General features: G+C 48.7%; 1 protein-coding gene across 3 annotated transcripts in view; it reads right to left on the bottom strand.

Moving 5' to 3' along the window:
* The window catches only part of COMMD1 (copper metabolism domain containing 1), a 102,636-nt gene extending 78,941 nt beyond the window's left edge, over positions 1-23,695 (bottom strand). For 2 of the 3 annotated variants that reach the window (XM_077315283.1, XM_077315290.1), the window contains exon 1: positions 23,448-23,694. In XM_077315283.1, the coding sequence (XP_077171398.1) occupies positions 23,448-23,639 (192 nt within the window). In that variant the 5' untranslated portion in view covers positions 23,640-23,694. Of the gene's footprint in view, positions 1-23,447 lie in introns of all 3 variants that reach the window. The other variant, XM_077315298.1, reaches the window with a different exon arrangement.
* Between the last annotated feature and the right edge of the window lie 995 nt (positions 23,696-24,690).

The raw sequence follows: 24,690 nt of genomic DNA, 5'->3' as shown, positions 1-24,690 counted from the left end.
TTGTAAACATCCCCATTTGTGCTGTCTGCTTATCGTTCCATGTAAGTTATCTAATGTTAAATGTAAACCGCCCAGAGCTGCAAAGAAATCGGTGGTATACAAATCTAAATACATAAATAAACTAAAATAAAGTGATTTTTATTTTTAATCATGAGTTTCACATTTGAAATTATTATTATATGTTTTGTGGATTTTCATGTTTTATGATTCTTATGTCGCCAACCAGATCTTATTGTTATACTGTATTTTTATAAGCGTGCGTATATTTTAGTTGACCACTGATGAAGACCCTCTGTGTCGAAATGTGTTTGGCCTATGGTCACAACATGTGGAACCACTGAGACTGTGCATGCAATTCTGCACAGGCTGTTCTTCGTATGTTTCAATATTGTTTTTAATCCACTTTATGTGTATTTAATAATAAATATTTGTATTTCAATCAATATATATTTGGTGTTCAACTAAGGTGCCCAGATTTTAAAATTGGTAAAGCGGGACACCACTGACCGGGTGTGGGGGGGGAGGGTCTTGATTAAAAATTTGGTCTATATGGAGCAACAAAAATTTTCATAGAATGCATAGAATGCAAAAATAGTATTGTAATATATATATCTTTTTACTTGCAACATAAGTACAATTTGCCAGGTGCCCCCAGATGCCCCTCCAAAAGTGGGACAATCTGGTCACCTTCATGAGAAAAACAAGGTTCTTATACTCTGCTTTTTTCATCCTTAAGGAGTCTCAAAGTGGCTTACAATTGCCTTTCCCTCCCTCTCATCACCTTGTGAAGCAAGTGGGGCTGAAAGAATTCTAGGAGAACTGAGGCCAGCCCAAGGTCACCCAGCAGGCCTCATGTGAAGGAGAGGGGACTAAAACCCAGTTCTCCGGACTAGAGGCCCTCACTCTTAGCTTTACACCATGTGTACTATTGGGTACGATTAATTCCTTTCAAAAGCAGACATCTCCAAACCCCCAGAATCGCAGATGCTAATTTCTTTTCCAAGAACCCATGATAAGTAAGATTCCAGAGAGCTTATCAGAAGAAACCAGTTTACAATAGCAGAAAATACAATCAAGGGTCCAGGGACGAAATCTCCCAACCCCCCCAAAGAGCGAGCAATATTTTGAACCTGGCTGTTACTCTCAAAGCCTCTTCAAAGAGAAGATCAGATCTATGCCAGTTAAGTAGAGAATGAGTTTCTATTTGGTCCAGCTTTTTTAAAAAATGAGAAATACTAAAACCTTCTTGCCTCTAAATGGAAAAGTGAGATCTTGCAAACAGATAAATCCGCATGCTGGCTGGGGAGAAGAGGGCTGTGTTCCTTTGAACTTCAGAGTTCAAGAGAAAGATCTTAAGCTGAACAAGCCGGGATGATACAAATGCAACGCACTCCCAATCAATGTCACACCAACAAGAGCACAGACTGTCCTTTGCTACTCCAGAGGGCAAAACTAGATCTAATAAGCTTAAGTCACAGAAGGTTAAACTTCCGTTGAGTGTTACGAGAAACTTCCTAGGAACATGAGCAACTAACTGGCCAGGGAGATGGGAGCCACCTGTCACAGAAGGTCTTTGAATGGATGGTGGACGGGCAGCTTTCAGGAATGCTACTGCTGTGGGTCACCCAAGTCTCAGCAGAGGAGCAAGGGGCCAGCTTAGTCAGACCAGAGGCAGAAGCCGACAAACAAGAGGAGGAGGTGCAAGCATGCCGAGACATGCAGCCAAGAGCGCTGTACAAGTTCACCTCCAGCCCCCAGCCCTCCAGGATCACCTGCACCTTTAGAGAGGCAAAGACCAGAGCTTAGACCAGAGCTACAGGCTAAGAGGCTTGCCTTGTGGCTAGACATCAGCTACCTGCTGAAAGTGATAATGAGTCGTTGCAGGATTAAGTCTGAGTAGCCGGCATTTAATATTAAGGCCTTTTGAGGAACATTGTGGGGTGTGGATGTGATGTCAGTTATATGATGACATCTTTCTTGAGTCCTGAAGGCTTGACTTCTTGGATCACACTACCATGCTTGCCTGACCCTTGGAATCCAGAACCTTGGACTGAAATGACATTGTATCTTGTCTCCTCTCTTGGTTATGGTTATTTGGAAGAATGGTGAGAGTTGCCACAACCTGATGATGTACTTTTGTCCATCCCCAATGAATCACACTGAGAGAAAAACCTTTTTATATTTTTACTCCAGAAGAAATATAGACACAGAGGAGTTCCCAAATCTGTGCGGAGAAAAATATAATTGTTCTCTCAATGAGAGAACAATGAGATTAAATAACAAAAACAAAGAGATTAAATAACTTCCCATTGGAGGCAGGGAAAGGTGATGCCCTTACGGGTCAAGTCAATAACCTGGGGTCTCCACCCCCCTTGGACATCCCATGTGACTACCCTGCAGACACCAAGCCAGCCCCCTAAATTCAGAATCTGCTGACAGATTCTGAAAAGCTGCTTCTATCTCCCAGTCCCGCCCAATTGTTGACATAAACAGTAGTGACACACTCTTCTTCCATTTCTCTAACCAAATACTCGAACCAGGAGGGGATGTAGAAGTTGGTTCTTATATGCCGCTTTTCTCTACCCGAAGGATGCTCAAAGTTCCACATTCACCTTCTCTTTCCTCCCCCCACAACAGACCCCCTGTGAGGTGGGCGAGGCTGAGAGAGCCCTGATATCACTGCTCCATCAGAACAGCTTTATCAGCACCATGGCAAGTCCAAGATCACCCAGCTGGCTGCATGTGGGGGAGCACGGAAACAAACCAGCTTGGCAGATTAGAAGTCTGCACTCCTAACCACTACACCAAGCTGGCTCATATAACTATATGATCAATCGGAAAGTTGCAATCATTTTCTTTACCATCAGTCCATCACTGATATCCACCCCTGGTGAGACCATTTCACAACTATAGTTTTAACCTGCTTGCATTGAACCACGAGGCTGACTAAAAGATCCTCTTCCATTCCTAAAGGTCTATGTCATGAGATGGTGCTTTGGGATCGTGCGGGAATCTAGGATTATCAGGATTGTGCGCATTCTGTAACCTCGTTCGAAGCACAAGTGAAGGTGCTTCGATAAAATTGAAAGGGTACAGAGGAGAGCGACGAAGATGATCTGGGGCCAAGGGACCAAGCCCTGTGAAGATAGGTTGAGGGACTTGGGAATGTTCAGCCTGGAGAAAAGGAGGTTGAGCCTGGAGAAAAGGAGGTTGAGACATGATAGCCCTCTTTAAGTATTTGAAAGGTTGTAATTTGGAGGAGGGCAAGATGCTGTTCCCGTTGGCTGCAGAGGAAAGGACGCGCAGTAATGGGTTTAAACTACAAGTACAATGATATAGGCTAGATATCAGGAAAAAAAATTTCACAGTCAGAGTAGTTCAGCAGTGGAATAGGCTGCCTAAGGAGGTGGTGAGCTCCCCCTCACTGGCAGTCTTCAAGCAAAGGTTGGATACACACTTTTCTTGGATGCTTTAGGATGCTTAGGGCTGATCCTGCGTTGAGCAGGGGGTTGGACTAGATGGCCTGTATGGCTCCTTCCAACTCTATGATTCTATGATTCTATGACTTACTTTCTGGACACAAGCTAAGGGCAAGGGCTTTCCATTGCTGGTAAGTTAAATACCTGAAGATATATAAATATGTCATGCTGGATATGCTGCTATTTTCATATGTAAAGTTTCTTTCTCTGATTACCACTGGAGCCAGATCATCTTTTGTAATTGGTTTGAACAGTGTTTCCCCCTTAACCAGGAAATATGGAAGATCGAGGCAAATGATTTTCACATTAAATCAATATGTTCCATTAAGGTCAGTACTGTCCACTCCAGGGATTCTAAAGCTCCCCAGGAGTTACATGACATTTCCCAGATGTTTGAGTGTCCGCTGACCTCACTAGAAGTCACTGGAACCACCTTCCCCTGTTGCTCTACACAGGGGTGGCTAAACTGCGGCTCTCCAGATGTCCATGGACTACAATTCCCATGAGTCCCTGCCAGCACAGGGGCTCATGGGGATTGTAGTCCATGGACAGCTGAAGAGACGCACTTTGGCCACCCCTGCTATAGGCTCTGTTGCTCTTCCTCCAGAAAGGAAAAATGGCAAACGGTCACTTAATTGCATGGCTGGCTCCTGCATCTTCCACATCCACTTCTTTGAAGGGGCGTGTCCCTACTTGTGGGGGCCCCTCAAGACTGGAAAATGTCACAGGAGTTCCTCAACAGTCAAAAGGCTCAAAAAGGCTGGTCTACTCGATCAGGCAGAAGTTCTTCCGGTTCTCAGCCTGAGGTCCTTTGCATGACCTGCACCCCGAGACCTCTAGTGGAAGACGTCAGAAAGCGGAGCCTGCTTCATGCCAAGCAGAGGCTCTGCCACTCACTCCCCACGTCTAATATTAAACCCATAACACAGCCCGGTCCCCACTCCCGCCCCCAAAGCTGCAATGACCATTTGCGAATTCCATCTCACTTTTTTTACTGTTTCCTAACGGCGAAAAATGAGGGCTGCGGACATTTCCCCGTTGCCTCGGTCCTGGTGAATATTGCACATTTAGCGCTGCTGGGTCTGCAGGGCCGGAACCTGGGAGGAGCCTATCAAAGGAGGAGGCAAAACTTCAGGGCATTTAGTGATTTTTAAGAAAACAACCACCAAACTCAAATATTTTGACAAGGCCCTTCTCTTTTCCCCAGTCAGTTATTTCAGCTTATACAGAAACTGTAAAATTACAGAAAGACTGCATGAAAGAGACATTTAGCCCTGAAGAATCCTTAATGATTTTTAGGGTTCTCTTGCCTAGAAACCAATACGTAGCTAACCTTTTCTCATTACTCATCATGAGGTGTAGTCAGCTCACTGCCAGCATCATATCATCATTAACCCATAATTTCCATTCGATCCTGTAATCCTTTATGGGTTTATTTACATATTTTGCCTGTTTGGTCACTTCATTTGTCATTCAAAAATGGTAGGCATCTCCAAATATATTTTTTTAGTTTTGTTTTAGCAACTGTAGTCAAATACCCAAATATTTCTCTTTTATTTTTATCCTTACCCTTGCCCTGAAAACCCAGAATATAAGAATCTGGCTTCAATAACACAACATCTTTAAGAACATGTATGATCTCAACATGTATCTTCCACCAAAATGCCTTCACCCTTTTCAGAAGGCTCAGGAATGAATAAGAATTAAGGTGTCTGCTTGTCATTCATTTTTAGAGTTGCCTGGAGAGCTACTGGGATCACAGCTGATCTCCAGATGACCAGGATGACCTCTCCTGGAGAAAACAGCAGCTTCAGAAGGTAGACTCTGGCATTATAGCCCACTTAAGCACCTCCCCTTCCCAGCCGCGCCCCCCCCCCAGCTGTCCCTATAAATCCCAGAGAATTCCCCAGCTCTGAGTTGGCAGGTAGGAGAAAGTACGTGTGAGTGAAAGCACATTTGTGTATTAAACTTCTGAAGAAAGGAGAAAAAGTGGAGGAAAAGGCCTTTCTTTCTGGGTTTTAACTCCTCATCCTGAGATAAAACTCCTTTCTCTGCAGATCATGAAAAAGTAACTCTTACCTTTCCTGTGAGCTCCTAAGCTCTAGGAACCTGATTCATTTTTACTTTATTTAGAAAGGATTGCTCAAATATGGAAGTGGGAGGGATAATTCAGATTGACCAATCTGTGTCATTGTTTCGATATTCAACTTCACTTACCTAAAATGCATATATATTAATATGAAAACTGGTTTTAAAATATGAGCTACAGTAATAATTTAATATGGAAAAAACTAAAATGTTCAGACCTCAACAAACATGAACTCAGGTGAAAAGTTACCATGTCCCTGAGAAGAAGAAGAGTTGGATTGAATATGCCGCTTTTCTCTACCCTGAAAAGTCTCAAACGGGGCTTCCAGTCGCCTTCCCTTTCCTCTCCCCACAACAGACACCCTGTGAGGGAGGGGAGGCTGAGAGAGCCCTGAGATTACTGAAGAAGAAGAAGAGTTGGTTCTTATATGCCATTTTTCTCTGCCTGAAGGAGTCTCAAAGGGGCTTCCATTCGCCTTCCCTTTCCTCTCCCCACAACAGACACCCTGTGAGGCAGGGAGAGCTCTGTAGTACTGCTCAGTCAGTAGAGCTTTCTCAGTGCTGTGGTGAGCCCACGTTAACTATGGCAACTAGTATTTTTGGCAGTGATTTTTTTGGAGTGTCTCTTGGTATTCTCAGTGGAAGTACAAGTTGATTTACAATTTTCCAATGGGCTTTGCCACTAGCCAGTTATAAGGCTTAAAATAAATGTGCAGGAACTTATTATCTGTGCTTGTTCAGATGTAAACTTTAATTACACAACTCTGTGGCAGCGGGTGAACCCATTTTTAACATGTTGCTCCCTACTGGTTCTAATTTTCAATTAAACTGAACTTTTTAAACGAAAATTAATCATTGTGAAAGCTGGAGAGGCTAGATTAGCTGCACCTAAAGAAGTGTGCATATATGCAAAAATGTATGTGAAATAAAACTCTGTTGGTCTCAAACCTGCCACTGGACTCAAACTTTGCCCTCTTCAGAACTACATGGTGACTCACCTGAATCCAGGTTAGATGAAGCAGCTTTTTTGTACACTGCTCTTCGTTTCCTAAAGGACCCTAAAAGCAGCTTACAATTGCCTTTGCTTCCTCTCTCCACAAGGTGAGGCTGAAAGAGCTCTTAGAGAACTGTGACTAGCCCAAGGCTACCCAGCTGGCTGCACAGGGAGGAGTGAGGAATCAAACTCAAGTCTCCAGTTTAGTGGCCACTGCTCTTAACCACTACAGGTTATCGATTAATGTTATATTTTAATTTCATATAGTGCTAATGAACCATAGGTTCACCTCTATATTTAGATATACTACAACACTTTTACTTGTAGTAGTAATGCAATTATGAAAAACTGCAAAAATATTTAATTTATACTCTAACTTTCTTCCCAAAGCTGCCTGCATCATTCTCCTCCCCTACACTTTATTCTCACAACAACCCTGTGGCGTAGGTAAGACTGAGGACGTGTGCCTGGCCCAAGATCACCCTGTGAGTTTCCATTGCATAAGTCGGGACGAACCCAGATCTCCCAGCTACTGGCCCAGGGATTCCTAACCAGGGGTCTCTGGACCCCCAGGGGTCTGTATCCTTTCCTCTCCTGCCTTGATGGGCTTTGTCACGAGCTGCTGCTTCTACCCGGAGGGCTTGGTGGGTGGACCGTGGGAGTAAAGATCAAAGGGGGTAGTCAGTTGTGGCATGCTGTGGCTGGTCCAGGCTGTGTTCTCAGCTTCTGATGCTCTTTCTGGCCTGCAGGAGGTGGAGCCACCATGCTAGTAGTAAAGGCAGAGGGAGGAGTGAAGGGAGGCCGAAGGGTGCAGGTGGTTCAGTTACTTCCGTGGGCGTGGCAGGGAGGCAAGAGCAGCTGACATCACTTCCGGGGCTCCTTGAAGCCTGAACATTTATTTCAGAGGCTCCTCCACGGTCAAAAGATTGAAAAAGGCTGTACTAGCCCAACACTTTTAAACACTACCCCGTACTGGATAGGATGAGGTTTCGTGACAGCAAAAATTAGGAAATGTGGTTCTCAAAATATTAAAAGAAAAATAAAAGGTCTGGTTCTGTTGTTGTTGTTTGTCATGTCCGACCCATCGCGACCCCATGGACAATGATCCTCCAGGCCTTCCTGTCCTCCACCATTCCCCAGAGTCCATTTAAGTTCGCACCAACTGCTTCAGTGACTCCATCCAGCCACCTCATTCTCTGTCGTCCCCTTCTTCTTTTGCCCTCAAATGCTCCCAGCATTAGGCTCTTCTCCAGGGAGTCCTTCCTTCACATGAGGTGGCCAAAGTATTTGAGTTTCATCTTCAGGATCTGGCCTTCTAAGGAGCAGTCAGGGCTGATCTCCTCTAGGACTGACTGGTTTCTTCGCCTTGCAGTCCAAGGATTCGCAAGAGTCTTCTCCAGCACCAGAGTTCAAAAGCCTCAATTCTTTGACGCTCGGCCTTCCTTATGGTCCAACTTTCAAAGCCATACATTGCAACTGGGAAGACCATAGCCTTGACCAGACACACTTTCATTGGCAGGGTGATGTCTCTGTTTTTTAGGATGGTGTTTAGATTTGCCATAGCTTTCCTCCCCAGGAGCAAGCGTCTTTTAATTTCTTTGCTACAATCCCCATCTGCAGTGATCTTGGAGCCCAGGAAAATAAAATCTGTCACTACCTCCATTTCTTCCCCATCTATTTGCCAGGAATTGAGAGGGCCGGATGCCATGATTTCGTTTTCTTGATGTTGAGTTTCAAGCCAACTTTTGCACTCTCCTCCTTCACCCGCATCAACAGGCTCTTTAGTTCCTCTTCGCTTTCTGCCATTAGAGTGGCATCATCTGCATATTTCTCCCTGCAATCTTGATCCCAATTTGTGACTCCTCTAATCCCGCCTTTCTCATGATGTGCTCCGCATACAAGTTAAATAGGCAAGGTAACAGTATACAGCCTTTCCGAACTCCTTTCTCAATTTTGAACCAATCAGTGATTCCATTCCTGTTTTTCACTGTTGCTTCTTGACGTCCATATAGTTTTCTCAGGAGACAGATAAGATGCTCTGGTATTCCCATCTCTTTAAGAACTTGCCACAGTTTGTTGTGCTCCACACAATCAAAGGCTTTAGCATAGTCAATGAAGAAGAAGTAAATGTTCTTCTGGAACTCCCTAGCTTTCTCCATGACCCAGCGTATGTTGGCAATTTGATGTCTAGTTCTTCTGCCTCTTCGAAATCCTGCCTGTACTTCTGGAAGTTCTCGGTCTACATATTGCTGGAGCCTAGCTTGTAGGATTTTGAGCATAACTTTGCTAGCATGAGAAATGAGTGCGATGGTGCGGTAGTTTGAACATTCTTTGGCATTGCCCTTCTTTGGGATTAGAATGTGAACTGACCTTTTCCAATCCTCTGGCCACTGTTGAGTTTTCCAAATTTGCTGGCATATTGAGTGTAGCACTTTTACTGCATTGTCTTTTAAGATTTTGAATAGCAGTCACTTCCACTAGCTTTATTGTTGCTCAGATTTCCTAAGGCCCATTTGGCTTCACATTCCAGGATGTCTGGCTCCAAGTCAGTGACTACCCCTTCGTGGTTATCAGGGATGTTAAGCTCAGTCTTGTATAGTTCTTCTGTATAATTTTGTCACCTTTAAAAATATCTTCTGCTTCTGTTATATCCTTACCGTTTTGGTCCTTTATCACAGGGGTAGTCAACCTGTGGTCCTCCAGATGTTCATGGACTACAATTCCCATGAGCCCCTGCCAGCAAACCCTGGCAAGGTCTCATGGGAATTGTAGTCCATGAACATCTGGAGGACCACAGGTTGACTACCCCTGCTTTATCATACCCATCTTTGCATGAAATGTTCTCTTCATATCTCCAATTTTCTTGAAGAAATCTCTGGTCCTCCCTATTCTACTGTTTTCTTCTATTTGTTTGCACTGTTCATTTAAGAAGGCATTCTTAGCTCTTCTAGCTATTCTCTGGAATTCTGCATTCAGTTGAGTGTATCTTTCTCTTTCTCCCTTGCCTTTCACTTCCCTTCTCTCCTCAGCTATTTGTAAAGCTTCCTCAGACAGCCATTTTGATTTCTTGCAAGATCTAGATCCAAAAAAATATTTGTCAAGGCCTGAGATAAAGTACATCTATTTCATGTGACAGGTCTCTGGAAACACACACACACACACACACACACACACACAAACAAACAAACACGTTAATTTAATTTGTTTTTTTTAATAAGATAATTGCCCAGCTACATTTTGTTTTGCTCAAAGCAAACATGCTTTTATCTTTGCCCTTTATTCTAAATCCATATTTAATCATTCTGACAATGCAATTTATGGAGGCTGCCTATCCCAAAGAGGAGCACTCAACAAACTGGTGGAAGAATTCTTTTGGCAGAGACTTGCAGGAATCTTCCAGAGCAGAAATAAAAAGGCCAACCCTACTTGGAAACGGTGGAATTTAATTGGCATCGAATAGGCTGAAGTTGCTCACAGAACAGCCACAGAGCTTCAAGAGAGTCAAGCATGAGGATCGCGTAAAGCAGTGGCCCCACTCCAACGGTCAACAGTAGCTTTTAATATCCTGCTTTTCTCTGCCTTAAGGAATCTCGCCTTACAACTGCCTTCCCTTCCTCTCCCCACAACAGGCACGTTGTCAGGCAGGTGGGGCTGAGAGAGTTCAGCGAGACCCATGGTCTCCCAGCTGACGTCAGGCAGAGGAGGCGAGGGGAATCAAAAAGGGTTCTCCGGATTACAGACCTGCTCTTAACCACTATGCCACACGGCCACCAGGTCAGTTACTCCAGTCAAGTTAAGAGGCCATGTTGGGTGAGGCCAACGGCCCATCTCTGTGTCACACAGTGGCTAAAATCCAGGTGCTGCCCCCAGTGGAGCCAGCTGAGCACCCAAGTCAAGGCTTGGGGTGCCTGGAGGCCTTTCCCCAAGACAGAAGGCATATACTGAGTTCCACCTTCAACAGACACGTTGTCCTTTGCCCTTGCAACAGGTCACAGCAGGTATTCACAAGTTCCCCCCCTCCTTCCTGTGTCTTCTCTGCCAAGAAGCAGCAGCCTTCTTCGAGGAATTGCTGCTCAGCAGCTAGAAGAGGTTCGTTGCCAGCAATCTCCATCTTTCAGGAGGAAGGGTGCACAAGCGATGAAAAGGAGCCATCATTAAGGAAGGACGTCTTAATTAGATCGAAAGCAACTTCCGTACAGAACACTGCTAAACGCAGGATGGCTGGGAAGCAAACGGATTACTGCTGCTCATTAGTTTCTGACTGGCTCCACTGCCGTTTCTTTAAGCGAGCAGAAAACCCGACACGCTGGCAGCCAGAGCATTCTAGGAAGGGGGCAATTTCAGGTGGGTTCTGCAGAACCCCCCAAATAGCAGACATAATGGTCTGGGTCCTACATACCTGAGGGACCATTCATCTCCCTGTACCCCTTGCAGGGCACTCTGCTCCGAGGATTCAAACAGGCTGGTGATCCCTGGCCCGTGGGAAGTGCGCCTGGCCTCGACCAGGGTCAGGGCCCTTCTGGTCCTGGCCCCCACCTAGCAGAATGAGCTTCCAGAGGAGCTGAGGGCCCTGATGGGACTGCCCCAGGTCCACAGGGCCTGCAAGACAGAGCTCTTCCGCCAGGTGTTTCGTTGGCAGAGAAGATCTACTGGGCCTTTCCTCTGCACACCCGCCTCCCCGAGGTGTCAGGCTTACTGGTGGTGGAGGTGGGGGGGGGGCTGTTGACTTGGGGTGTTAGAAGAGCTGTCAGATTGGCTTAATCGAGTATGGTTTTACTGTTATTTTTACTGCTGTACACCACCACAAGCCGGCTGGTTGAGAGCGGCAGTTAACAAATAAAATTAATAAGTACTGCAGATTAACACTGTCCATCTTGGGGAACAGCTACTGTTCCGACTGGAAGGAAAAGCACTCAGAGGCCAGCCACAGCTTTTGCTCCCTCTCTGAGCTTTGGAAAGGACTTTGGGGGGGGGGGGTTGGGGGGTGGTGCCACCTTTGGTGAGGAGCCCCCGGGATTCACCTGGCCTGCCTGGAGAGCCCCCAGCCGAGGACTTCATCTCATCTCCTCTGGGGATTCTGGGTGCCCCAAGTGAAGAGGAGGTGGCCACTGGGCCCCCCCCGGAGGAAGCTGCCTTGCCAGCGGAGCCCACGTTGGCTTGGGGGCTGACTTCCAAGGATGTCTCTCAGAGGATCTCCATGCCCTGCAGTCCGAGTATGTTTTTACCGTCAAGGGGCCATTTTAAAGGGTTTCCAAGAATGTTTATTGTGAATTTATACTTTTATTGTAAAATGAAATGATTTTAAATGAATGTGTTTTATATCAAATATATTTGAAAGCAACCATCAAATAGATCCTGGACGAAAAGCCAAGTTTTGTGCTCACTAGATCTCTGAAACGGAGCCTCTGGAGCCCCAGGTTTTGCCAGCACCCTCCCCCCCCTTTGACTGGCCTTGTCCTCCGCTGGGCGGCCCAGACCCCCTTGATCGCCACAGCCCCACCTGGCCCAGGCAGGGAGGGGGATGCAGACAGGCGGCCCCCTTAGTCTCTCTGTAGCCGCCCGCCAGGGCCAGGAGCACCCGGAAGACCGAAGGCAGAAAAGCTAACTGGAAAATGGCTGAGTGTCCGTGCAGTGGGAGGAAGGAAACGATAGGAGCGTTTGTTGTGTGCACCTTATACACGTGTGACACTAAAGTGGTGCATGACGCACACAGGCAGATTCATACGAAAACATAATCTGCCCTATACAGGAGTGACTTTCAGCCCTGCTGCCCCTGGACCGTAATTGTGTCTTCCGCTGAGGTCCAGCTATAGACACACATAACCATACAGCAAAAAATATACATCAAGCCACCGGTAGTATCAGCTGAGGCTCTCTTTTTGTATGAGGCCAAACTCCATGGAGATGGGGTGGTTGGGGAATGTCCACGGGCCAGGCAGGGGTCTCCCCTCTCCTGCAGCTTGAAAGCTCGACTGCATCCCCCTGAGATAGTGCATGTGTCAAAGCGCCTGAAAGGCCCCCCCGGTTTCGTGGCAGGGGAGCAGCTTCTAAGGGGGAGATTGCATGGCAGCCAATTCCTCCCAGTTCTGCGTTCAACCTCATTTCCCTTCAGTTCCCGTTCAGAAAAGGGCTGCCTGGGAAGGTGACCTACCTGTTGTCTTTACCCAGTGGATTCTGCTCATGCATTCCTTCATTTACTACCCTCCCCTTGTGGCTCAGGAAAGAAGGACGGTAAGACTGCTATAATTCAGAGCCACATCCAATGAACAACAGTAGTAAGAGGGGTTGGATAACAATTCATAACTGATAGAACAGAGCAACAGTAACATGTTCACTATAACCCCAAGAGCTGGTCAGTTCAGGATTCGGTTCAGGAAGGGGGGGGGCTCTGGGGGGCCCAGTAGGCGGTTGTAGGTTCACTCGACACCAACCAGATGCCTGGTGGAAGAGCTCCATCTAGCAGGCCCTGCGGAACTGAGCTAGCTCCGGCAAGGCCCTGATCTCCTCTGGGAGCTCGTTCCACCAGGTGGGGCCAGGGCAGAGAAAGGTCTGGCCCCGGTTGAGGTCAGGCATGCTTCTTTGGGGCCAGGGAGGTGGTGGAGTGCAGGGCTCTTCGGGGGGAATAGACAGTGAGGCGGTCCCACAGGTACACTGGGCCCAGGTGGCATATGGCCTTGTTTTGCATAACTGTTGCACACTGGGTACCCCAATCTGTGTACTCTGACTAGATGGAGAGGGGGCATCTGAGCAGTGAAGGGCGTGGAGAATATGCCCCAAAGATGCCAAGTTGCCAGGTCTGTAAGAGACCCCTGACAAAAAGGTCTGCCCCACCTGGCAGGAACAGCAGGAAGGAGGTGCTGCAAATTAATGTTCTCTCCTGACTCCACTCACTAATTGCAGGGCCTGAGGAGGAGGAGGCAAGAAGAGGCCCCCTGGCCTTGCCACTGTCCCCTCCTTTGTCCCGTCCCCCCCCCCCCCGCTGCATCAGGGAACTCTCGAGGTGATGTGGGGTAGGGACTGGGAGGGGATCAGAAGGCACAGCTGGAGGGGGGGAGGGCTGGCATGCTGGAGCCCTGACTCTCAGGACCTCTGGCAGGTTCCTCTCCTTAAATGAAGGGGATGCACGAAGGCAGGGAGGCCTTTCGGGAGCCCTCTGGGGTTGCCAGCTGCAGGCAGGGAATACCTGGAGATTATTGGGGGGGGGGGGGTGAGCCAGGGAGGGAGGGATTGGGAACTGGGGCCAATGACACCAAGCCACAGGGCCTGCCCTCCAACGCAGCCTGGTTATCCAGGGACACTGATCTCTGCTGCCTGAGAGCAGTCGGAATTCTGTGAGATCCCCCAAAAGGGAGACAGCCAAGAAGTGTCTCCCAGGCAGAGGGAATGAATCCTCCCCAATTCCCCTAACTCACCCCGAATTCCCTCTCGTCCCCCCCTCCTCTGTCTCTGGCCAGGAGCCCATTTGGTCATTCGTCCTGCCTGCCCTGAGCCCCTCTGCTGTCCTCAGCACCGGCCTCTCCAAGGCTCCTTCCTGCCTCTGCCTCTTTGTCTGCAGGGTTGCCATGGGGATGGCCACACCCAGCCTCGCATCACAATCTGTCCAGTGGGACATCCTGCCTCCCAGCCTGGTGGGGGCATTTGCACCAGAGCTCTGGAGCGACAGGAGGCTTGTGCAGCCAAGCAGTGAGTCCAAGTGGGAAGATCTCCAAATAGAAGCAAGAAAACAAGGGAGCCCAGTGGGTCTGAAGGAGCAGAGCAAAAGTGGAATCCCACAGCACCTTGAGGCCCAACAAAGTTGTATTCCAGGTGGGAGCTTTCGTGTGCACGGCGGAGGAAGTGTCCATGAGCACGGAAGTTTCCTCCCTGAGTCAAACATTGTGGGGCCTACAGGTGCGCTGGACTCAAATTTGGCAGAAGAAAACAAGGAACCCCTGGCTGAGGAGGCCACTCCCTCAATGAACCAAAAACCCTCAAAACTTCCTTGGAGTCCAGCCAGGATGACCTCTGGAGTTGACAACATTTACAATTCATACAAGACCAGCCAAAGGCTCCACCTCAGTTAATTCCTTGCTTAGGGTCCCTTCACGGCTCTAGACCCACCTCTCAGGTCAGGGAACAGGTCCTCCCTCTCCTCCTCCCTGAGAAGCCAGCCTCCAAGGGAAGCCGGGAAAGGATGTCTCAGACTCAGTCCCAGGAACTCAGTCCTTTGGGGCACCCTTGGAAGGAAGTTCAGCCTCAGCACAAGCCCCAACTAGGAAAAGGTTCGGGGGAGTGGACAGAGGGTCGCCTGAGCCAGACCTCCAACGGGGAAGCCCCCTTTCCGCCCCACTCATTCCCTGGTTGAGGGACCCGGAGGGGACTCCTGCAGTCTTCTGGAACCTGAGTCGGGCTGCGAATGGTCCATGGAGGTCAGGTCTAGGAAGATGCTTCTCCTCCTGAACAAGCTGCTCAATAGACAGTCTGTTCGCGGGGAGGGCAGGGGCGGAGGGGCAGGTTTCTCTTCCAACGGAGGCCTGGAGGAAGGAGCGGGTCCACCAGGAGGAAGGCTGACAAGGGAGGGTTTCCAGCCGTCCCTCCTGAAGGGAGCTCAAGGCCTCCCATCCAGAGAGGAGCCTGTCTTTCTGCTACAGAGCCAAGAGATAGAGGCAGTTTGGGCAGCTAGCTCCACCCATTTCTCCCTCAGGTCTCCACTAACTTCTTGGCAGATATTTCCGGCAAGAATTTCCCACAGGTATTTTTGGGACAGAATTACCTTCTCCCCCCCGCATCTTCCCCCTTGATGCTGTCAGGAGTTTCCTCCAAGCGAGCAACCTGACTTGGAGCGGCCCTCTGAAGATGAGAGGGTCGCCTGGGACAAGTCATAGAATCATAGAGTTGGAAGGGGGTACTTAGAGGCCATCTAGTCCAACCCCCTGCTCAACGCAGGATCAGCCCTAAACATCCTAAAGCATCCAAGAAAAGTGTGTCTCCAACCTTTGCTTGAAGACTGCCAGTGAGGGGGAGCTCACCACCTCCTTAGGCAGCCTATTCCACTGCTGAACTACTCTGACTGTGAAAATTTTTTCCCTGATATCTAGCCTATATCGTTGTACTTGTAGTTTAAACCCATTACTGCATGTCCTCTCCTCTGCAGCCAGCGGAAACAGCACCCTGCCCTCCTCTAAGTCCTCAGCTTCTATAGTCTGCTTTCTGGCGGGAGGATGCATGATCGTCCTCCTCTTCCTGATCTAAAGCCATTGTCCAGGCCCCAGTTGGGGGCCTCCTGGGACAAAAAGCAAGCTCCTTTGCCGGCTTTTTCAGGGGGCGTTTAGGGACCGGAAGGAGCAAGAGACCTCTCTAGCTGAAGAACAAGGTGGCTTCGGACAGAGAGGTCTCACCCTAGTCAGTGTGCGATCCTAGATCATTAGATAGCTCAGTAATACTCTAACTCCATTCTTTCTCCAGGAATGGATAATTTCCTAATTCAGGGGAAGAAAATTAAGGTTTTGGGATCACCTGTCCCCCGGAGCGGAGGACCTGGCCGCCTGCCGCCTATTTTAAAGATCAACGGTAAGAACCTCCATCTGCCAGAGGGACTCCGGGCACCCCATGACCTGGGCAGTGAACTCTCCAGAGCACCTGCCCAGCACAAGCATCCCCCCAATGGGCCCATGACAGATGGGGCATGAGGAAGGAACCCCAAGAAAGGAGGCCTTTTCAGCTGAGGGCTGCAAGAACAGACAGGCTTAGAGCCAATGGAAACCAGCAGCAAAAGACCCGGAAGGTCTCCGTGTAGAGATGAGCCCTCTAGGGCCCTCCCAGCTAGGCCCAAGGAAAGAGGCCAGCACTCCCCCTGGAGGGGAGGAGTAGAGGGAGAGCACAGAGGGTCCGCAGGGAGTGGGTGTGCTCCAACTGAGAGGACATTTGGGGTCCAGAGCTGGCCAACGCCACAAGCTCCCTTCGAGGCCTTACCTCAGCCTGAGGTCCTCTCGCTGCTCCACAGGGGCTTAGCAATAGGAACAGGCTGTGACAAGGCCCTGTATGCTGAGATTTCCCCGCTCCAAAAGGCAGAGGGTTGGGGTCACTCTGGGTTTCTGACAGTTGCCCAAGGGGAAAAGCCCTTGGAAAAGGTTGGGAGGCTCATTTTCTCCCAGTGATTCTGTTAGAGTCATAGAATCCTAGAGTTGGAAGGGACCTCCTGGGTCATCTAGTCCAACCTCCTGCACTGTGCAGGACACTCACAAACCTCTTGCTCATCCACTGTAACTTGCCACCCCCTTAAGCTTTCACAGAATCAACCTGTTTATTTTGCTGTTCTTGTTTTTAATTTTCAGGGGCGGCCAGGAACACAGACCCACCACTGGAGGTTCGGGGTGTGGGCTGCATGCAGCTGGCAGGGGCTGGTAAGGGCGGCCCTGGCTCAAAGCGGGTCTGCTATCCAGGGCCCCCGCCTCCCTCCCAGCAGCAGCCCCACCCCAGGGAAGACCTCCACTCTTCCCCCCAGTGGAGAACACCCCCCTGGTGTCTCAGCACCAGGGCCTGAGGGGAAAGAGCCCCGCTGCTGGGGTGGAAGCAGAGGCGGTAGGCGGACGGAAGTGAGTATGGTCATTTTCTACTCCCACACCGAGAAGCACGTTTCCACCCATTACACTTCAGATACACAGTTCAGGAGTAGGTCCATGTGGGTAAATCTGACACCTCACTTGTCTTAGCACAGAGTGCCCTGTCATATGGACACAAGAGAACCATGCAGGATCAAGCCCAGCCGTGCGGAATTTGGCCAGGGGCACATCAAGTCAGACACTTGGTGGTCAAAACGAAGCGGACATGAGGGCCAGAACTCTAGATGGCCTCCTACCGTTGCGCCCCAAGCAGCAGGAATGTGTAGAAGAACGTTTCATTACGTGCTGAAGGGGAGATTTACTATGAGGCAAGACGGCCCCTGTGCTCCATTCTAACTCCTGGGGGATGTTAACAGGAGATTTCATGATGTGCTGGCGGGTTAGAGACAGGCAAGGCTTTTAGTGGCCAGGGTGGCCCAGATGTTCTCAGGGCACAATGTGTGATGCTGGGATGTCGGTCTGTTTATCCTACAGGGGACCACGAGAACAAGAAGCCAGGGGAAAGATCTTCAGGGATGGCTGGACCATCGCTGTCTCCTGACGCTTGGATTTGGACTGCTTGGCTGGCCCATTTTGTTTGTTAAAGTATAATTAATTAAAATGTTCATAAGTGATCCTGCTGTCCATTTGGTTGTTTCCTGTTGTCTTTTATTGCAGTAATGACTTTTTTTTACTTCATGGGCTGCTGTTTGGTTGAGAATTAAGGAGGCCACAGTCTGTCTGTGTGTGTGTGGGGGGGGGGGTCTGAGGCTTAGATGTGGTCGAGGGCATCAGTTTTGCTCTGGCATGGGCAGAGTCTGCTCTGGGAGTTCAACCCACTGACTGTGGGCCGTGAGACGCAACACCCTGGCACAAACTGAATGGAAACATGGGAAGTCTAAGCTGCAGCTTGCTGCTCCTTCTTTATTTGCTATTGCCATTTGAATAAAATGAATACTTGAGATTAAAATGGAATATGCATGAATAAGAGATTGCATAATATTAAAATCACAAAGTTTAAATCTGATTTTTAAAATACTGCATCTATTTCAACTTTTTTAAAGGCACCCCTTTTCCCCAGGATTTAAGAGTTCCATAATTTTTGCATCAATATATGAATTACATAAATTGCACAAGGATACTCCCCAGTTCCTTCACTTAAAGGATTCACTCGAAAGTTGTAAATAGATCTTAAACAGTTTCATCCTTCTAAATGCACTGAAGTCAACAGAGCAAGGAATAACTTTGTTTAGGATTCCACAGGATATCTCCTAACTAGTTCTGCTAGAACAGCAGCATGCTACTAAAGTACATTGGATCAACTGAATAATTAATAAAATGTGGCATGTACTAACAGAAAATACCAATTTTAGCTTTCACTGAAAAGCCCACGCCCTGAGTAAATCTTTGTTGGTCTTAAAGGTGCCTGACTGGACTCTGATTTTGTTTTGTTGTGCTGCTTCAGACCAACACGGCTACCAGCTTGATTCTACCAATTTTAGTGTCAGTTTCTAATACGGGATGGGCAAAAACATTTGCTTCAACGCTGATATTGTCCTGCCACCTAGAGGCAGAAAGAAAATGGCTCTTTACAAAAACTCATTTCAGAACCAGAAGTGATCTGCTCTGGAAAAATTATTCTTTATTTATCTGCTTTTCTCACTGTGGCTTAAGGCGGATTTTGCAATGTAATCCATGCATTCAGTGGGGCGACACATCTCATAAGCAACGTAACAGGGCTAGGAACTGCAGACTTCAAAGCAGAGGTGCCGTCCGAAGAAAGCCTCACGCAGTAGGAGTTAGATTCAGGTGGGCAGCCAGGCTGGCCCGAAGCAGCAGAACAGAGTTGAAGTCCAGGGGCACTTTAAAGACCAGCAAAGTTTTATCCAAGGCTTTCGTGTGCAGGCACACTGCCTCAGATACAACAAAATAGGAATTGACCAGCTCACAAATATGGGCAGCGCATGAGCAATAGATTAGTACCGGATTCAAGGATGGTACAGGAATAACACACTTATCACTTGTTTGGGGAACACACAGTAAAGGAAATCTGCCTGTCAAGATTGGAGAGTGACAGATGCAGCTGCAATTGTGGAATGCAGAGAGTAATTAACGGAGGCCCTGTCCCTACGCCCTGCCTGTCTCCTCTAAACACAGCGGCATCCTGGTCTTAAAGGTACCATTGGAGTCAAACTCCACACAGTGTTACATCAGCAGAACTAGAACATTGTGCTGTATTATTTCTCTTGTAGCTCTGTGTCACCTGTATATAATTAACTTCCTAAACAATTCTGTTTCACACCACTTGCAAGAATGCCAGGGGCATTCAAGTTGATTATGGCATTAGTTTCCTCTTTCAGGATAAGAATTCACAGTCATGTGCTTGCAGGCAAATGGAGGCTCACTCTGAGAGTTAGGAGATGAAGAAGAAGAAGAAGAGTTGGCTCTTATATGCCGCTTTCCCTACCCGAAGGAGGCTCAAAGTGGCTTACAGTCGCCTTCCCTTTCCTCTCCCCACAACAGACACCCTGTGGGGTGGGTGTGGCTGAGAGAGCCCTGATATCACTGCTCGGTCAGAACAGTTTTATCAGTGCCGTGGCGAGCCCAAGGTCACCCAGCTGGTTGCATGTGGGGGAGTGCAGAATCGAACCCGGCTCGCCAGATTAGAAGTCCGCACTCCTAACCACTACAGCAAACTGGCTTGGCCCCCAAAGATGGCAAGTAATTCTTCTAGAAACCAGCTGGAGCAAGTCAAATGCCACAGCCAGCAGCCAAAAACTGGATGAACTTCACACTACAGAGAAAGCATGTATAAGAACACACCGGTACAAAGACTGGAGCTAGGAGACAGTGGCATATGATACGGAGGCAGAATGTATGTTTTCTATAATAATATACGGTAACTTTTTTTCTAGGCTACCAATCCCAGTGAAAAACAGAAGCCAGTGTGGGGTACTGGTTAGAGCAGTCTTTCCCAAACAGGGTTACATGTAACCCCAGGGTTACACTGGTTGGGAAATTCCATCTTTTAAAAGACGGCTTAAAGCAGGAGCAGGCATGCAGGCTCCCTCCCCTCCCTCCCAGGCACAGGAACCATGTGAGACCTCAGCCGTGAGTGGAGATGAGGAGCCATGGAAGCGGCAGTTCACTTACCTCGTGGCCTAGCCCATTAATGCCAGAGGGGAAAGGCTGCAAACCCCCTCCGGAGCACCTGTGGACTCTTGGGGGTCCCTGGACCCCTTGCTGGGAATCCCTGCCCGAGATCCACCACTGATCAGAGTTGTCCCTTTATGAGAGGGTCCAAACTTTCTTGGTCAGGGAAGAATTCACGGACACTTCCGTGAACAGAGATGTTCATCCAAGCATCAACTGCCTGGAAGCTATTATGTCCTTCCCATCTAAACTCACCTGTTTCAGAGAATAAAACCTCTCTTAACCTTCCAGCATGGCAGTGGGGAACCATATTTTAGTGGCAGGTGAGGTTTTTATTCCCGGCCTTCTTTAGTATCGAAGGGATAAAGTGCGCAGAATGCCCTGGGATTCTTCTTCTTCTACTTCTTCTTCTTGCCACATGGAGGTCGGACTCCACAGTGCATGTCATTACGTTTTATCCATTTCCTGTCACTCAAGTTTGTGGGCAAACACCCTTTCTCTCACTAACTGCGACAGCTCCAAGATAAAAAGTGCAAACAAATGAAGGAAGGCAGATACAAAGAAAGGCTGCGAGAAAAGGGATCAATGACACAACAAAAACTGATAACAGGAAAGGGGGAGGGGGAAGGAGAGAAATCAGGCCTCAGAGAGATTGTTTCCAGTTTAGCGCCTAGCATTCAGAAGCGAGATAAAGATGCAGAACGCAAGAGATAAGGAATCAAACGAGTCAAAAAAGGAACTAAAACACCTGCGAAAATAAAAATCCCAGACAGATACAACGGGACAGAAGTCAGGCTGCATTTGGGAGTGTTAGAAGAACAAGCAAAGTCACAAGAAACAAACTTAGGACAAATTAAATTTTTGTCCCAGTCTCCAATCCAAATTAGGACTGCATCCGAACAGAACATAATGGTACCTTTAACACCAATAAAGTTTAATTCTGAGTATAAGTTTAATTCTGCATATACACTTTTCCAGATACATTGAAGCAAGACTTCCTCAACCATGGAGGGGTAGTTGCTACGAACGGGTAATTAGCAGCAAGATAGCAGCAAATCAGCATACGGATAAAAGAGTTAGCAGATGTGAGAACTAAGTTTGAGTCCACTGGCACCTTTGAGACCAACAAAGTTTAATTCTTGGTATAAGGAAGAACTGAGTTACTTGGTATGGGTAATGAAATAAGAACCTGACAGATTGTTATAATGTTCTATGTAACTATTTTTACAATGTTATTTGTAAACTTCCCAGAGCCATATGGAAGGGCAGTATAAAAATCCAAATCCTTAACACTATTTTGCTCCTTGTATTTGGGAAACAGCCTCCTGGGAGGAGACTGTCCAGGTTCCTGTCTGTCCAGGTCCACCCTGATTGGAGGTATTTTTATTTATTAAAAAAAAACAGAGATGAGTTAAATATAAACAGAATGTATAATATATTTTAAAAAATTTTGGGGGGAAAGTGAGCAATTCCATATGCTTTCCAAAAATTGTAGATCTGTAAAAACTTATTTCTCTTCTGTGTAGCTATTATACACAAAATATATACCATTTTGAAATGCTGGCAAATCCACACAGACGGAATTATGTGCAAGCAGTGGGCATTTGACCTCTTTGCCATATGCAGAGAACTCAGTGGCAAAAAATAAATAGACACAATTCTAAAAACAGGAATCACAAGACTGAGAAAGCTGCAGTACAACAGTCCGCAACCTTTTTCGAGTTGCGGACCGCTGCCAAGGGGTGAGGGGGAGGGCAACCTGAGCCCCCACATATGCATGGCAGCCCCCGCGCAAATGCGCATACCTGGCAGGCATTCGTGCTTGCACTCCGGGTGGGGCACAAATACGCATGCGCAGCAGCTACGTGCATGCGCACATGTGTGGAAACTGCTGCATGTGCACGTTTGTGGCCCCACTGGGTCCACGCACGTGTGTTTGCATCGCCGGTGTGCCAGCAGCCGCAGTTCCCTCTCCCCCCCCCACAGAAAGAAGCTTGCTGGGCTGCAAGCTAATCAGCCATTAATTTCCATCATTTAGCTTCTCTTTACAGTTAAGATGTACCAGCTAGTATGATGTTCCCGAACCACTGGGCTGTACCCTGGTACCGGGCCTTGGTACCGGGCTGTGGCGGGGGAGGAGGGAGGCGCCGGTGCGCCTCCTGGCACGACTCCCCCCCCCCCCGCGGTGCACGCTGCATCGGGAGCCACCTTCCAGCCCAGCGAGCGTCATGCTGCCGGGGGAGGGGGAGGAGCACAGGCGCCCGCATACGCACAGGTGTGGACCTGCCGCGCCTGTGCGTTTGCAGGTGTGCCTGTTGGTTTGTGGGTGCTGGCGCTCCCGCACCTCCCTCTACCCCCCAGTCCACAGCGCAAAAAAGGTTGGGGGCCACTGATCTAGTACACTAATTTTATTTTACAATTTTAAGAAATTGTAAGTGATTTAATGCAAACTTAAATGGACTCCGGGGAATGGTAGAGGACAGGAAGGCCTGGAGGATCATTGTCCATGGGGTCGCGATGGGTCGGACACGACTTCGCACATAACAACAAAAGTGATTTAAATTTGTTGTAGGGACCCTGGTGGCTACGTTTCTAGTTGCAGTTTCCGGATCAAAGTCAAGGGCAGGTGTGCATACACACCAAAGCTTATACCTCTGAACTGTGCAGGTGCACCAAAGCTTACACCCTGAATAAAACTTCCTCAGCCATCTGGACATACGCATGCACACACAAGCTTATACCTCAGACACTTGCATGCACAGAGAAGCTTATATATACTTCGTAAATGCGCATGCACATTAAAGCTTATGTGCTTGCACGCAGCTTATACCTCAGAAATGTGCATGCACACAGCAGCTTATAATATGCATGCACACAGAAGCTTATATACTTCGTAAATGTGCATACACATTAAAGCTTATGTGTTTGCACGCATCTTATATTTCATGAATGTGCATGCACACAGCGGCTTATAAATCCCTGCACACAGCGGCTTATACCTCAGGCATGTGCACGCGCACCAGCCCTTACGCCCTGCCTTAGTCTTCACTTGATCTGAAGGGCTTCGGCGTGCCGGTCCTGAAGGTGCCCCCAGCCCCCCCCCCGTGCCTCTCCCGCCGCATCCGGGAGCCCCGCCGGCCCCGCCCCCGTTACCTTGACGACGCCCGCCATCTTGGCCTGCAGGGCGCGGAACTCCTGCGGGGCCAGGTCCGGGTAGAGCTGTTCCCGCAGCAGCTCCTCCGTGACCTCCGCGTGGCCGTGGAACGAGGCCTGGGCGATGCCGACGAGGAGGCCCAGCAAGGGCTTCGCGGCCTCCGGCGGAGGACGCTCCAGGGCGGCCGCCATCTTCGCAGCGGGGACTACAAGGACGGCGGCCGAGCAGGGACACGCCCGCTGCGCGGAGAGGAGCTCAGCTGCGCCCCTGCTGGCGGAGAGCGGCGCTGCTCCCAAGAAGCGCGGCTGGAAGAAGTCCGCTGCCTGAGATTAGGGGGCGGGGCGGGGCGGGGGCGGGGCAAAGGCTTCCCAGCATCCATGGTAGAATGAGCTATGACGCCAAGCTGGCTCATCTGTCGGTTGCCAACCCAGAGCTGGGGAAATTCCTGGAGATTTGAAGATGGAACCTAGGGATGACAGAGTCTGGGAGGGGAGAGATCTCAGCAGAGTATGTCACAGAGCAGGGGTAGTCAAACTGCCGCCCTCAAGATGTCCATGGACTACCCTTCCCATGAGCCCCTGCCGCTGGCAGGGGCTCATGAGAATTGTAGTCCATGGACATCTGGAGGGCCGCAGTTTGACTGCCCCTGCCACAGAGTCTACCCTTCAAAACAGCCATTTTGTCAAGGAGAACTGATCTTTCTAGTCCAGAGCTCAATTGTGATTGTGGGGCATCTCCAGGCCCCACCTGGAGGTTAGTAACCGTACCATCCCTGAGATGGAGGACTTTTTTAAAACTAAAGATGTGGCAGGCCATCACTCCGCATGCACCAGATTTTGTAAAAAGGCCAAAATATTGTTTTAATTTGATATTTTTATTTAATGTATTTATATTTATTTCTTTAAAAATATTTAATATTTCCTGACAGTACAAGGCAGCTCACAATAATAGTTTATCCCAGCTAAAGCCAAAGATAAAGTCGTAAGCTCCAAATCTCCCCCCTCCCCCCAAAAGATACCTGCCATTTGACTCCCTCCAAAGCCCTGGCAAACCCAGAGATCGCCAAGGAAGGCTCCCCCTCCCCTCTTCAGGGAAAAGGCCCAGGGCTCTGGTCGAGGCCTGACAGGTCACTTACAGTGGGGAGATTAAGCTTGCCAACTTTGGGTTGGGAAACCCCTGGAGATTGTGTGGGTGGAGCCTGGGGAGGGAGCAAAGAGAGGGCTGCCAGCTCTGGGTTGGCAA

This window comes from Paroedura picta, chromosome 1, assembly GCF_049243985.1.
Source record: "Paroedura picta isolate Pp20150507F chromosome 1, Ppicta_v3.0, whole genome shotgun sequence".
Classification (NCBI taxonomy): domain Eukaryota; kingdom Metazoa; phylum Chordata; class Lepidosauria; order Squamata; family Gekkonidae; genus Paroedura; species Paroedura picta.
Note: the sequence above shows the minus strand (reverse complement) of the source record. Positions and strands in the feature narration are given on the sequence as shown.